Below are 14,248 nucleotides of genomic sequence, written 5' to 3'. Positions count from 1 at the left end.
ACTTGTGCATCTTCCCCCTCCAATGTTTGAACTTAAAATAATGTCTAAAATATCTGTGTCACAGAAAAGTCAACAAGTGTACTCTTCAAATCCTTTATGGTCAAAATACTCACGTTATTTTTTCAAAGGATTTAATAACTGGTAACAGTCTTTTCAAACCATCTGGTGATATCCTGTATGTGGATAAATTAAATTCTTTTCTGTCCATATCTGATGTTTTCAGAATGTAGGCCAATGCTGAATAATCAGCGAGTGATAATTTTTTGGAAGACAACACTCCCTGGCGGAGGGATTCATTCATTTCTCTCACTACTGATTTGTCATTCATCTCAGTTAGACAGTGAAATAGATTAATACATCTCTCTGCAGGAATGTCTGTTTGGAGCAACTTCTTCATGTAGCTTATAGTGTTATTTAGGTCATCTGTCAGTTCCTCCACATGAGTTAGGAGACCTTGCAGGCACTTCTGTATCCTACACTTTCCCAACCCACAGAGAAATTGGAGAAACAGATCCAAGTGGCCTGTGTGACTCCGAACTACCTCACTGCAGGCACTTTTACAAACCTGAAAGAAGGTAGGCTTTGAAAAGATCGCCCAGAACCGTCCCAGTATGCTGCATGTCATCAGGTTCTGTTTCTCATTATGATAAGCCACAAAAATATAGAGAGCTGCAAAGTACTCTTGGACTGTGGCATGAACAAACGAATAGACCCGCCTGTGGGAAAGCGGGGAGTACTCAATGTCATACTGCCGACAAAACCCACTACAGATGGATGAGATATCAATATTAAAAGATTTAAAATCTTCCTCATAAAAAACAAAGGTGTGAGACTTAAGATACTGGAATGCAAGCTTGCCCAGACTGAGTATTGCCGCACGGTCTGATTGGAGTAGCTGGCATATCCTATCAATTTTTTCCTTTCCATGGCCACGGTGTTCATGATGGTACGTCACCATGACAAGTAGAAAGTTGGTATAAATCTCAGTTACGGTGCTACCTCTAAATTCCTCAGCATATGATGACTTGAAGGCATGTTCTAAAACAGTGGTGAGGATCCAGCAGAAAGCAGGCACATAGCACATCATCCAAAGGCTACTTTGCTTCTTCACTAGTGCAATGATTTTCTCTGTCAGCTGTTCATCCTGGCATTTCCTCCTGAAATATTCTTCCTTTTCTTCATCTTGAAATCCTTGTATTTCTGTCACTCTGTCCACGTAGCAGGATGGAATTCGGTGTATTGTTGATGGGCGCGTTGTTATCCAGATAGATGCTGAACGAAGGAGGTTCCCTTTGATGAGATTTGTCAGTAATGATTGCAGAGGCACTGGCTTTGTTATGTCACTGCACACAGGGTTATTTTCAAAATCTAAGGAAAATCGGCTTTCATCCAGACCATCAAAAATGAACAAGGAGTGAGCAGAGTCCTTTAGGTAAGTCTCATCCAATTGTCTCATATGTGGGTAATGTTGCTGCACTAGATGCATAAGGCTGAGGCTTTCCTCTGAGATGAGATTGAGCTCACAGAATGGAAAGACAAATACAAAATCATACTCCTGGTGTGTTTTTGACATTGCCCAGTCAAGGAGGAACTTCTTTACATAAATTGTCTTTCCGATGCCTGCAATGCCACTGGTAATAACCACTCTTGCCGGCCATTGTTTACGAATGGGTCTAAAAATATCTTTGTTCTCCATATATTTAGCAACTGTCTTGTCATGTCTGAGGGAGGAGGGACCAATCTCTGTTACTTCATGTTCCTTTGCATCAGTGATCCATATATCCGTGAATCTCTGAAGGAGACAGATACGCTCCCCTGCAATTGATGTGTAATCTGTAATATATTCAAGTTTTTCCTTCAAGATCTTCTTATGATAATTTATAACTTGCTCATAGGAATCTCCTGTAAGTAAAATAGGAAAACTTCACATTCTACTTTCATTCCGGGCAGAAAACACATGTGCTAATCTGAACAACCTATATCAGCTCTTAAAATTGAGTTCTATAGAATAAAGTATCTCTAAGCCATCCTATTGCTCACAAATCCAGCACCAACGACCCATCAAACACTCCAAGGTTAGGTTTGCATATCATCACAATAAACTTGAAGTCACATGTGCGATTTCTGTATTAAATTTACATTTTCATTTGCGACATATCCATTGTGTGATATCAACAACCAATGTAAATTTATCTGAGAATGTCAAAATTGAATCTTTTTTCCAATGTTAACAAAGACACTGCTAAAGAATGTACTGTTAAGGGGAAGGGACACAGTATTTATTAATGTGCTAGTTTATTCTTGTTGAAACTGTGGCACCTGGAAAGGATATGATTGCCTCTTTTCAATTACTTTAAGGAACCAAGCAGTTACAGAGTTCATTCAGATTTGAGTTATCTGACTGACTACAGCATAAATGTTTTTTATTCACTCATGGGAAGTGCATGTTGCTTGCTGGGCCAGTATTTATTGTCTATCCCCACTTGCCCTTGAGAAGGTGGTGGTGAGCTGCAGTCCGTTTGCTGTAGGTAGGCCCTCAATATCATTAAGGAAGGAAATCCAGGATTCTGACCCAGTAGCACTGAGGAAAAATGATTTATTTCCAAATCAGAATAATGAGTGGCCTGGAGGGAACTTGGAGGTAGTGATCATGTTTTATGTAACGCTGTCCTTACCCTTCTAGTTGGAAGTGGTCCTGGGCATGGAAGGCACTCTCCAATGACCCTAGGTGAATTTCCGTAATTCATCTTATGGGTGGTATACACTGCTGCTACTGAGTGTTGGTGGTGGAGGGACAGGATGTTTGTGGATGTGTGTCAGTCAAGCGGGCTGCTTTGTCCTGGATGGTGTCAAACTTCTTGACTCTTGTTGGAGCTGCACCCATCCAGACAAGTGAGGTGCATTCCATCACACTCCTGCCTTGTGTCTTGCAGATGGTGAACAGGCTCTGTTGGGTCAGGAGGTGAGTTACCTTCTGCAAGATTCTAATCCACTGACTAACCAGCAGCCAATTGCCCAAAAGGCCCAACAAATCTTTCTCATGCTGTAAAAGCTGATTTTTAAAAAAATCTGTTTCTTGCATTCTACTTCCTCTGAGTGCAAGACATGAAGCTTCAACCTTTAGTTTCCTTTCAGCAAAGTTTAAGCTCTGTACTACAAAGCATTTACTTATCACTTTCCTTACCAGCTGCGACAGTTGGGGGTAAAGCCATGTGGCGAAAAAATCCACCTGGAATCAAAATTGACAAGATTGGTATTAAGATCAAATATTTCATTGGATTAATGTTGGGGAAAATTCATTATACTATGGGATAAAAGAAACTTACTGGTTACATAATTTTTTTTCAAGACATACAAAAAGTAGGAGTTGTAAAGTGTGGTGCTGGAAAAGTGCAGCAGCCAGGCAGCATCCGAGGAGCAGGAGAATCGACGTTTCGGGCATAAGCCCTTCTTCAGGAATGAGGCTGGTGTGTCAAGCGGGCTGAGATAAAAGGTGGGGGGGGGGGAGAATTTGGGGGAGGGGCGTTGGGAATACAATAAGTGGAAGGAGGTGAGGGTGATAGGCGGAGAGGGAGTGGGGGCAGAGAGGTTGGGAAGACGATTGCAGGTCAAGAGGGCGGTGCTGAATCCGGGGGTTGGGACTGAGATAAGGTGGGGGGAGGGGAAATGAGGAAACTGGAGAAATTTACATTCATCCCGTATGGTTGGAGGGTTTCTAGGCGAAAGATGAGGCGCTCTTCCTCCAGGCGTCGTGTGGCCAGGGTCTGGCGATGGAGGAGGCCAAGGACCTGCATGTCCTTGGCGGAGTGCGAGGGGGAGTTAAAGTGTTCAGCCACGGGGCGGTTGGGTTGGTTGGTGCGGGTGTCCCAGAGGTGTTCCCTGAAATGTTGCGCAAGTAGGCGGCCTGTCTCCCCAATGTAGAGGAGACCACATTGGGTGCAGCGGATACAGTAAATGATGTGTGTGGAGGTGCAGGTGAATTTGCGACGGATATGGAAGGATCCATTGGGGCCTTGGAGGGAGGTGAGGAGGGAAGTGTCACACCCCCCACCAACCCTACCTCCACTCCCGGCACCTTCCCCTGCAACCACAAGAAGTGCAAAACGTGTGCCCACACCTCCCCCCTCACCTTCTGAGGGGGGCCTTCTGAGTTTCTCCAGCAAATTTGTTTTTTGTTCCAGATTTCCAGCATCCACAGTTTTTGTTTTATGTTTAGGTTTAATCAGGGACAGTCAGCATGGGTTTATTCAAGGGAGGTCATGCTGAACCACAGTTCAATATTCGGAGATGGCAGGAAACTTGAAAAATATGGCAAAAAAAGTGCAAAAGCAGACGTCAGGAGTGTGTCGACATATTGACAAAATGGGCAACAACGACAGATGAAATTTAATGCTCAGAAGTCTAAAGTGGTCAATTTTGGTATGAAGACCAAAGTGAGCAATAACAATTAAGTTGTAAAGGGATGCAGGGACAGACAGACCTGGATGTTTGTATGCATATTTTTTTAAAGTTGAGAAGGTCACATAAAAAAATCCTTGATATTATTTATGGAGACATGTACTACATAAGCAAAATTCTATGTTATACCTTGATTAAACATTAATTAAGACACAGATAGAGTAGTGGATTTAATTCTAGACACCACACTTTGAGAAGGATGTCGAGACTTCAGAAAGGGTTTTATTTTAATGGTATCAGGTATGATGGACTTCAGTTATCTGGAGAGACAGGAGGAGCTGAACCTGTTCTTCTTACAGAGGAGACTGCAAAGGGAGAACTTAGAGTGTTTGAAAATGAAACACTTTTGATATTCTAAAGAAGAAGGAAAAGTGGCAGAAGAGTCAATAGCAAGAGAAAAAGAGATAAGTAAATGACGTAGAAGTAACACAAAATCTTAATTTTCATGCAGCAAATTAGGAATGAATTGCTTGGAAGGAAAGAAGATTCAAAAGTAAGCTTCAAAGAAAATTGGACAAATAGTTAAAGTGAAAGCATTAACAGGAGGGCTACAGAAACAGAACTGGAGTGGAACAAATTACATAGCTCTTTCAAGGAAGAGGCATAAGCACAATAATCAACTGGTCTCATTCTGAGGTGCATCATAGAACAGAGAACATAGAAAAGTACAGCACAGAACACGCCCTTCTGCCCACGATGTTGTACCGAGGATTATTCCTAATCTAAAATAAAATAACCAAACCGATGCACCCCTCAAGTCACTGCTGTCCATGTGCATGTCCAGCATGCTTAAATGTCCCTAATGACTCTGCCTCCACCACCACCACTGACAACGCATTCCATGCGTTCACAACCCTCTGAGTAAAGAACTTACCTGTAATGTCTCCTCTATACCTTCCTCCTAATATCTTAAAATTATGACCACTCTATGACAGTGCCTCTTAAAACTGCCCTGGGAAAAAGGCTCTGGCTATTGACCTTATCCATGCCTCTCATTTCCTTGTATACCTCGATCAGGTCACCTATCTTCCCCCTTCTCTCCAGCGAGAAACCTCTGATCTTAGTAACCTCGTTGTAAGACAAGCCCTCCAGTACAGGCAGCATCTTGGAAAACCTTGGCACCCTCTCCAAAGTCTCCGTACCTTTCCTATAATAGGGTGACCAGAACTGGAGGAGAAAGTGAGGACTGCAGACGCTGGAGATCAGAGCTGAAAATGTGTTGCTGGAAAAGCGCAGCAGGTCAGGCAGCATCCACGGAGCAGGAGAATCGACGTATTCCTGAGGAAGGCTTATGCCCGAAACGTCGATTCTCCTGCTCCTTGGATGCTGCCTGACCTGCTGCGCTTTTCCAGCAACACATTTTCTGACCAGAACTGGACACAATATTCCAAGTGTGGCCTCACCAGGGTCTTGTAGAGCTGCAGCAAAACCTCGCAGCTCTTAAATTCAATCCCCCTGTTAATGAAAGCCAAAACACCATATGCTTTCTTAACAACCCTATCCACTTGGGTGGCAACTTTGAGGGATCTATGCACTTGAACACCCTCTGTTCCTCCACATTGCCAAGAATCCTGTCTTTAATCCTATATTCAGCATTCAAGTTCGACCTTCCAAAATGCATCAATTCACATTTATCCAGGTTAACTCCATCTGCCATTTCTCAGTCCAGCTCTACATCCAGCTCTATGTCGCGCTGCAGCCTTAAATAGCCCTCAATACTATCAATGGTACCTCCAACCTTTGTATCATTGGCAAATTTAATAACCCACACCTCAACCTCCTCATCCAAGTCATTTATAAAAACTACAAAGAGCAGAGGCAGAAGAACACAGCCCTGTGCGATACCACTCACCACTGACCTCCAGGCAGAATACTTTCCATCTACAACCACTCTCTACTTTCTGTCAGCCAACCAATTCTGAGTCCAGACAGCCAAATCTCCCTGTATCCCATACCTCCTGACTTTATAGATTAGCCTACCATGCCTTGCTGAAGTCCACATACACCACATCCACTGCTCGACCTTCATCGACCTGTCTCGTCACTCACTCAAAGAACTCAATAAGATTTGTGAGGCATGACCTGCCCCTCACAAAGCCATATTGACTGCCATTAATCACGCTATGTTTTTCAAAATAGTCATAAATCCTATCCCTCAGAATTCTTTCCAAAACCTTGCTGACCACAGATGTAAGACTGACTGGTCTGTAATTGCCAGAGATTTCTCTATTCCCCTTCTTGAAAAGAGGAACAACATTCGCCTCCCTCCAATCCTCTGGTACATCTCCCATGGAGAGTGGCTTAGCAACCTGCTTTCTTGCTTTCTGGGGCAACCTAGGATAAATCTGGTCTGGCCCTGGGACTTATCAATCTTAATGTTTGCCAAAATTTCCAGCATATCAATTTCATCAATCTTGATCTGTTCAATCCTGTTTCCCAGCTCCTCAAAGTTCTCATTCACAACAAGGTCCCTTTCCTTAGTGAAAACCAAAGCAAAAAACTCATTTAGGGCTTCCCCTATCTGATCAGACTCCACGCACAAGTTCCCTACGCTATTCCTGACTGGTCATACCTTCTCCCTGATCATTCTCTTATTCTTTACATATGAGTAAAATGCCTTTGGGCTTTCCCTAATCCTTCCTGCCAAATCTTTTTCATGGCATCATTCAATGTTTTAATGATAAGTAGAATAGTGGAATGTTTACTGCACAGAAGGAGGCCATTTGGTCTCTGCTGGCTATGCCAGCTCACTGTAAGAGCAATTAAGCAACTCTCACTTCCACACAGTTTCTGCAAGCCTTTTCTGTTTGGATGATTATTCAATGCTCTTTGAAAGGCTTAATTGAATCTGGCTCCACCTTACTCTCAGGCACAGCATTCTAGTTCCTAATCACCTACTTTTTTAAAAAAATGCATTTTGTTATCTCCCACTGTCTCTTGTTGTTCATCATAAATCAGAGCCCTCTTGTTCCTCATAAATCAGAGCCCTCTTGTTCCTGATCTTTCTTTCTCATTTCTTTGCTCCATCTAAAACTACTGCCTTCTATACTCAGGCATTATGGCAAACACTGATTAACGTATGTAAAAAAGTGGTCTAGGACTATATAATTTCACTCTGATTTAATAATATTTAATGGGAATTATCACTTGTGGTAGCATTTATAAATTGCTGTACATTACTAGTATTATTGTATTCAATAAAATTGCCGAGTTAACACATTATTTGGAATTGTCAGTCATTTCTATTATATTCAGAGTACATCCCTGAACCTAAGTGAGATTCTGCAGGGAATCTGACTCTACCCTATATTACAATTTATACAAAGTTACATTGCTTTTCCTTGTTCTTTCCAGCAAAATATATCACCTCACTCTGCTCTATGTAAAATTTAGTTTGCCACATAATTACAATTCTATTAGTCTGTCCAAGTCTACTTGAAATCTTGCTCATACCTTCAAATATTTCCAGTTTTGTGTCAGCTGAAAGTTTTAAAATAGTGCCCTTTACACCCAATTCTGGGTCATTAATATAAATTTAAAAAAGTAATAATCCTAGCAGAACTTTGTTGTACACCTTTTTCTAAATAAAGAAAATTACCATAATTTCTGTCTCTCAAACAATTTCATATTCATGCTGATACTGTATCTTTTATTCCATGGGCTTTAATTTTGCTGGCAAGCCTTTTTTTGGCATTTTATCAGACAATTTTTAGAAATTCATGTAGACAATGTCACCTACATTATTCACAGCAACCTTCACAGTTGCATCATCAAAAAACTGAATCAACTTGGTTAAAAAAGATTTGCTTCCAGTAAAATATGCTGGCTCTCATTAATTAAACTAAGTTTATCTAAGTGACTATTAATTTTGCCCTGAACTCTCATTTCTTAAAGTAGAAAAGTATGGGGCTGGAAAAGCACAGCAGGTCAGGCAGTATCTGAAGAGTAGGAAAGCCGATGTTTCGGTCATAAGTGACATCACCGGAGAAGTGACGTGAATAGTGGCAGTCATGGGGGCAGAAGTGATGCATTCGGTGGCACCTGGAAGTGACGTTCTGGGTGGCGTTCGTGGAAGTGGTATCTTCGGTGGCAGCATTCTCGGCAGTGGTTAGGAGCATCCAGAAAAGTTTTCTAGAGCAGTATGTCAATTGTCCGACAAGGGAAGTGGCCATATTGGATCTGGTGTTGGGGAATGAGCCAGGCCAGGTTGTAGAAGTTGCAGTGGGGGATTTCTTTGGGAATGGTGATCACAATTCTGTATGTTTTAGAATACTCGTAGACAAAGATGAGAGTTGTCCTAAGGACGAGTACTAAATTGGCCAAAGCCAATTGTATCAAAATTAGGCAGGAGCTGGGAAATGTGGATTGGACACAGCTCTTTGAAGTAAAGTCCACATATGATATGTGGGAGGCTTTCAAGGATAGGTTGAAGATAGTGCAGGATAGGCACGTCCTTTTGAAAACAAGGGATAGGAAAGGCAAGGTTCATGAACGGTGGATGACAGGAGAAATCGTGCAACTAGCCAAGAGGAAAAGGGAAGCGCACAAAAGGTCCAGGCAGCTAAGAACAGAACGGGCCTTGGAGGAATATCGGGGGAGTAGGGCCAATCTTAAACAAAGAATCAAGTGGGCTAAAAGTGGTCATGAAATAACTTTAGCGAGCAGAATTAAGGGGAATCCGAAGGCCTTTTATTCTTATATAAGAAGCAAGAGGGCATCCAGAAAAAGGGTTCATCCACTAAAGGATAAAGAAAGAAGGTTCTGTGTCGGACCTGAGAAAATGGGTGAGATTATCAATGATTATTTTACATTAGTGTTCACTGAGGAACGGGAGGTGATGAATGCTGAGATTAGAGATAGAAGTTTGTTTACTCTGGATCACATTGGCATAAGGAGGAAAGATGTGTTGGGTCGGTTAATGGATATTAAGGTGGACAAATCTCCAGGACCAGATGGGATCTATCCCAGGTTGCTGAGGGAGGCTAGAGGGGAAATAGTTGGGGCCCTGATCGATATCTTTATAGCATCTGTAAACATAGGTGAGGTGTCGGAGGACTGGAGGGTTGCTCATGTTGCTCCCCCTGTACAAGAAGGGTAGTAGGGATATTCCAGTTAACTACAGACCAGTGAGTTGTGGGAAAGTTGCTGGAGAAGGTACTGAGGGATAAAATCTATTTATATTTGGAAAAGAATGGGCTTATCAGTAATAAGCAACATGGCTTTGTGCGCGATAGATCATGCCTTACCAACCTAATAGAGTTCTTTGAGGAAGTGACCAAGTTAATATATGAAGGAAGGGCTGTAGATGTCATATACATGGACTTTAGTAAGGCATTTGATAAGGTTCCACATGGTAAATTAATGGAGAAAGTGAAGTCACATGGTGTGCAGGGTGTTCTAGCTAGGTGGATAAAGAACTGGTTGAGGAATAGGAGACAGAAAGTAGTAGTTTAAGGCAGCTTCTCGAAATGGAGAAAGGTGACCAGTGGTGTACCACAGGGATCAGTGCTGGGGGACTGTTGTTTGTAATATACATAAATGATCTGGAAGACGGCATTGTTGGACTGATCAGTTTGCAGATGACACAAAGTAGCAGGTGGAGTAGCAGAAAGCATAGGGGACTGTCAAAGAATACAGGAGAATATAGATAGACTAGAGAGTTGGGCGGAGAAGTAGCAGATGGAGTTCAATCTGGGCAAATGTTAGGTGATGCATTTTGGGAAGTCTAATTCTAGAGCGAACTATACTGTAAATGGAAAAGCCTCGGGAAAAGTTGATGGACAGAGAAATCTGGGAGTTCAGGTCCACTGTACAGGTGGTAGAGTGGTCAAGAAGGCATATAGTATGCTTGCCTTCATCGGACAGGATACTGAGTATAAGAGCTGTCAGGTCATGTTAAAATTGTACAAGACTTTGATTCGGCCGCATTTAGAATAAAGTGCACAGTTCTGGTCACCACATTACCAAAAGGATGTGGATGCCTTGGAGAGGGAGCTGAGAAGGCTTATGAAGATGTTGCCTGGTATAGAGGGTGCTAGCTATGAATAGAGGTTGAGTAGGTTAGGATTGTTGCCATTAGAAAAAAAGAAGACTGAGGGAGAACCTGATTGAGGTCTATATAATCATGAAGGGATAGACAGGGTAGATACAGATAAACTTTTTCCCAGGGTGAGGGATTCAATAACAAGAGGTCACGCATTCAAGGTGAGAGGTGAAAGGTTTAAGGGGGATATACGTGGCAAGTACTTTACACAGAGGGTGGTAGGTGCCTGAAACCGTTGCCACAGAGTAGTAGAGGCAGGGATGGCAGATTCATTTAAGGTGTGTCTGGACAGATGCACGAGTAGGTGAGGAGCAGAGATATACAGGTGCTTAGGAATTGGGCGATAGGTTTAGACAGTGGATTTGGATCGGCTGAGGCTTGGAGGGCCGAAGGGCCTGTTCCTGGGCTGTAAATTTTCTTTGTTCTTTGTTCTAAATTGGCTGACAGTGCTTTGGTAACTGATGTCAGCAATGGTGGAAGTGGCATGACTGCAACAGCAGTAGACTCACCAATTTTAAGGGCATTTAAATGGTAATTGGATAGACATATGGATGAAAATGGAATAGTGTCGGTTAGATGGGTTTCAGATTGGTTTCACAGATCAGTGAAACATTGAGGGCCTTAAGGGCCTGTACAGTGCTGTAATGTTCTATGCTCTATAAGAGATGTCTAGGACATTGATTTAATAATATTCAATGGGAATTATTCTACCCTTTTTTAAAAATATTTTTATTGAAAAAATTTTTCATTACAAAACTATAAAAATACAAAAATATGAAAATATAACATTGTAACAACAAAAACAACAACAATAAACAATAAACCAGACAACTCCACAAAGAATTGACAAATACACTGATTACACATCAATAAATAAATAAGTAAATAAATAACGCCACTCAGCGTAACAAGACCTCAACTCTCGACCTTCAAGAGCATCAATTATTAAACCCACGTTTGCTCAAAATTCATCCTTAGGCTTATTAAACCAAACCATCATGGCTAGACAAAAGCCCTAATTAAAATGGCGGACAGATCTGCTTCCAAATAATTCAAGAAGGATTGCCATGTCTTATAAAAACTGTCAATTTTCTGGTGCACCATGTTTGTCAGAAAGTCCAAAGGAATGTAGATTAGATTAGATTCCCTATAGTGTGGAAACAGACCCTTCGGCCCAACAAGTCCACACCGACCCTCCAAAGAGCAACCCACCCCTGACTAATGCACCTCACACTATGGGCAATTTAGCATGGCCAATTCACCTGGCCTGCACATCTTTGGACTGTGGGAGAAAACCAGAGCACCCGGAGGAAACCCACACAAATTGTGTTCCATAATTAACTTATGCCACCCTGTCAAACCCAGGGGATTCTCAGACACCCAGCACATCAGAATGTTCTTCCTTGCACAAAACATGAGGATGCCAAAAAGCTTTCTCCCATGTACATCTAAGGGAGATAAATTCAGAAAACCCAGGAGAAGAGAAACCGGATCCACCTTGACTTCAGTCCTCAAGACCCTCTCTATTACTCCTGCCACAGTGCTCCAGTACGTACTGAGCCTGTGACAGGTACACAAACAATGAGTGAGGGTATCTGTATTTATTTTACATTTGGGGCATATTGAAGACGTACCCTGCTTAAATTTTGCAAGATGATCTAGGGCCAGACGAGCCCTATGATGAATTTTTAACTGCATAGCATTGGTCCTATTACATATCGAAATCTTCTCACAAATGTCCTCCCAAGTTTCTGGAGTGATCTCCACCCCTAACTCTCTCTCCCAGGCTTCCCATAATCGCTCGATGTCACCTGAGGAACCTCCCCCCAACAAATGATAGAGAGTACTCACTGAAAGAGTGCTCTTAGCCTGAAGCACCCTCTTTTCCATATCAGATCTATAACACTCAGTCAGAAATGTAGTCTCTTTTCGGATAAAATCTCTGATCTGAAAAAAAAACGGAAGAGGTCCCTACTTGATAATCCATAGTGAAGTGGGAGATGGCACGGGGTAGGGTGACACTCGGCACACGGACACACAAGATGGCCGCCAGACCACAATATGGAGAGAGACAGCAGAGCAAACATAGATACTGCCTGTGGCCACCTGGATGCCAGCACAATGCACTCACAACCTAGTTAGTTAGTTTAAGGCGGGTGGGGAAGAGAATACATATAAGTAGCATATACAGCCCACCAAAGTGTCTGGGTCCAGCCAACATTTTTGATATAAATGCTAACTGTTTGATATGGACTCAATACAAAGTGCTAATAGCCAGGGCTACAGTAATCATCCTCCTCAGGAAGAGTGATTAGCACCTATTACTACAGTAATGGGGACTTCCACCCAAATTGATAATGTCTGCGCTGAAACTGACAATGACCGTGCTAAAATTAACAAAGACTGAGCTGGAACTGACAATGATTGCACCAAAGCTATCAACGATTGTGCAATATTTACAATAAACAAACTATGTTACAAAGACAATAACCTCATCACGGACCTATTATATTACAAAATGCATAAAAGTAAATGATATGTCCTCTGGGTGGAGAGAAGACTCGCAGCTGACCACTGTGTTGTTGGTGTCTCTCTGTACCCAGAGTTCCGGTATTTCCTTGTACAATAAACTCTGTCATTGAACCCAACACTGGCTCCAAGGTTGGTGATTTTCCCCACAACAATACTTACGGGTTATTTGATCAAATGACATTAATGTTTCATCTTCAAACAGGTCACCCAATCAAGAGACTCCCCTTCCACCCAGGACTTAAACCTGGGATCCAATGGTGCTGGCTGGAAACCTGGCAATACCAACTATGAGAGTATGGAAAGATGTTTTAGACATATTACCCTCCATCTGTCTCAATGCCCTCCACGCTTTTACAATATTAACGACTACTGGATTGCGGCAATGTTCCACAACTATCCTGATTTTGTTCAGAAACAACAGGTTAATAAGAGGACACTTTGACTGGGAGGTGTCAACATCCAACCTCATCGACGCTGGCTCCTCACAGGCCCAATCACTCACAAAAGAAAGAAGGGAGCTCAAATGATATCTTCTGACATCTGAGATCCACTCCTCACAACCCCTGGGGCATTTGCAATTTCATAAGCTTGATAAGGGGCCGCTTATATCATCAAATAAAAGAACTAAACCAACCATTTAATTTCCGAAACATTTGTCTAGGAAAAAGCAGGGGAAGCATCCTCAGAGGGTATAATAAGCAAGGAAGAATATTCATTTTAATAAGAGCAACTCAACCTAGCTACGAGTATGTCTTGTTTAATCTTGTCAAACAAATGAGCAAAGCTAGCCCTGAATAACTGATCAAAGCTAGGGGTAACAGAGAAGCCCAAATAAGGAAAGCCTCCCTGTGCCCATTTAAAGGGGAATCCATCTTCAACATCCAGTATTCCCCTAAGACCCGCTTTAGGCGTAGCCTCCGATTTTGAAAAATTGATCTTGTACCCTGAGAAAAAGCCAAACGAATTAATACATTGCATCAAATAGGGCACCGAAACTGCTAGGTTCGAAAGAAAAATGAGAATATCATCCACATATAAATTATCTTATGCACCTTCTGTCCTACCTTTGGGGCAGCGATATTAGGGTCCCCACGAATGGCCTCTGCCAGCGGCTCAATCATCAATGTGAAGGGCAAAGGTGAGAGGGGACAGCCTTGCCAACTGCCCCTACCAATATTAAAATTATCAGACCTTATACCATTAGCCAGAGGTTTA

General features: G+C 42.2%; 1 protein-coding gene across 1 annotated transcript in view; it reads right to left on the bottom strand.

Annotated features, from left to right (window-relative positions):
• LOC122555758 (NACHT, LRR and PYD domains-containing protein 3-like) overlaps positions 1 to 14,248 on the bottom strand; it is an 87,117-nt gene that overhangs the window by 24,598 nt on the left and 48,271 nt on the right. The window contains exons 5-6 of the mRNA XM_043701862.2: positions 3,185 to 3,229; positions 114 to 1,902 (exon numbers count right to left, since the gene is read on the bottom strand). Coding sequence (XP_043557797.1) covers positions 114 to 1,902; positions 3,185 to 3,229 — 1,834 coding nt within the window. The remainder of the gene's footprint in view (positions 1 to 113; positions 1,903 to 3,184; positions 3,230 to 14,248) is intronic.

Source organism: Chiloscyllium plagiosum, unplaced genomic scaffold (assembly GCF_037043375.1).
Source record: "Chiloscyllium plagiosum isolate Xiang-an unplaced genomic scaffold, Cpla_swu_hap1 HiC_scaffold_13, whole genome shotgun sequence".
NCBI classification, from domain to species: Eukaryota; Metazoa; Chordata; class Chondrichthyes; order Orectolobiformes; family Hemiscylliidae; genus Chiloscyllium; species Chiloscyllium plagiosum.
The sequence above is the reverse complement of the archived record's forward strand: the minus strand, read 5'-3'. Positions and strand labels throughout refer to the sequence as shown.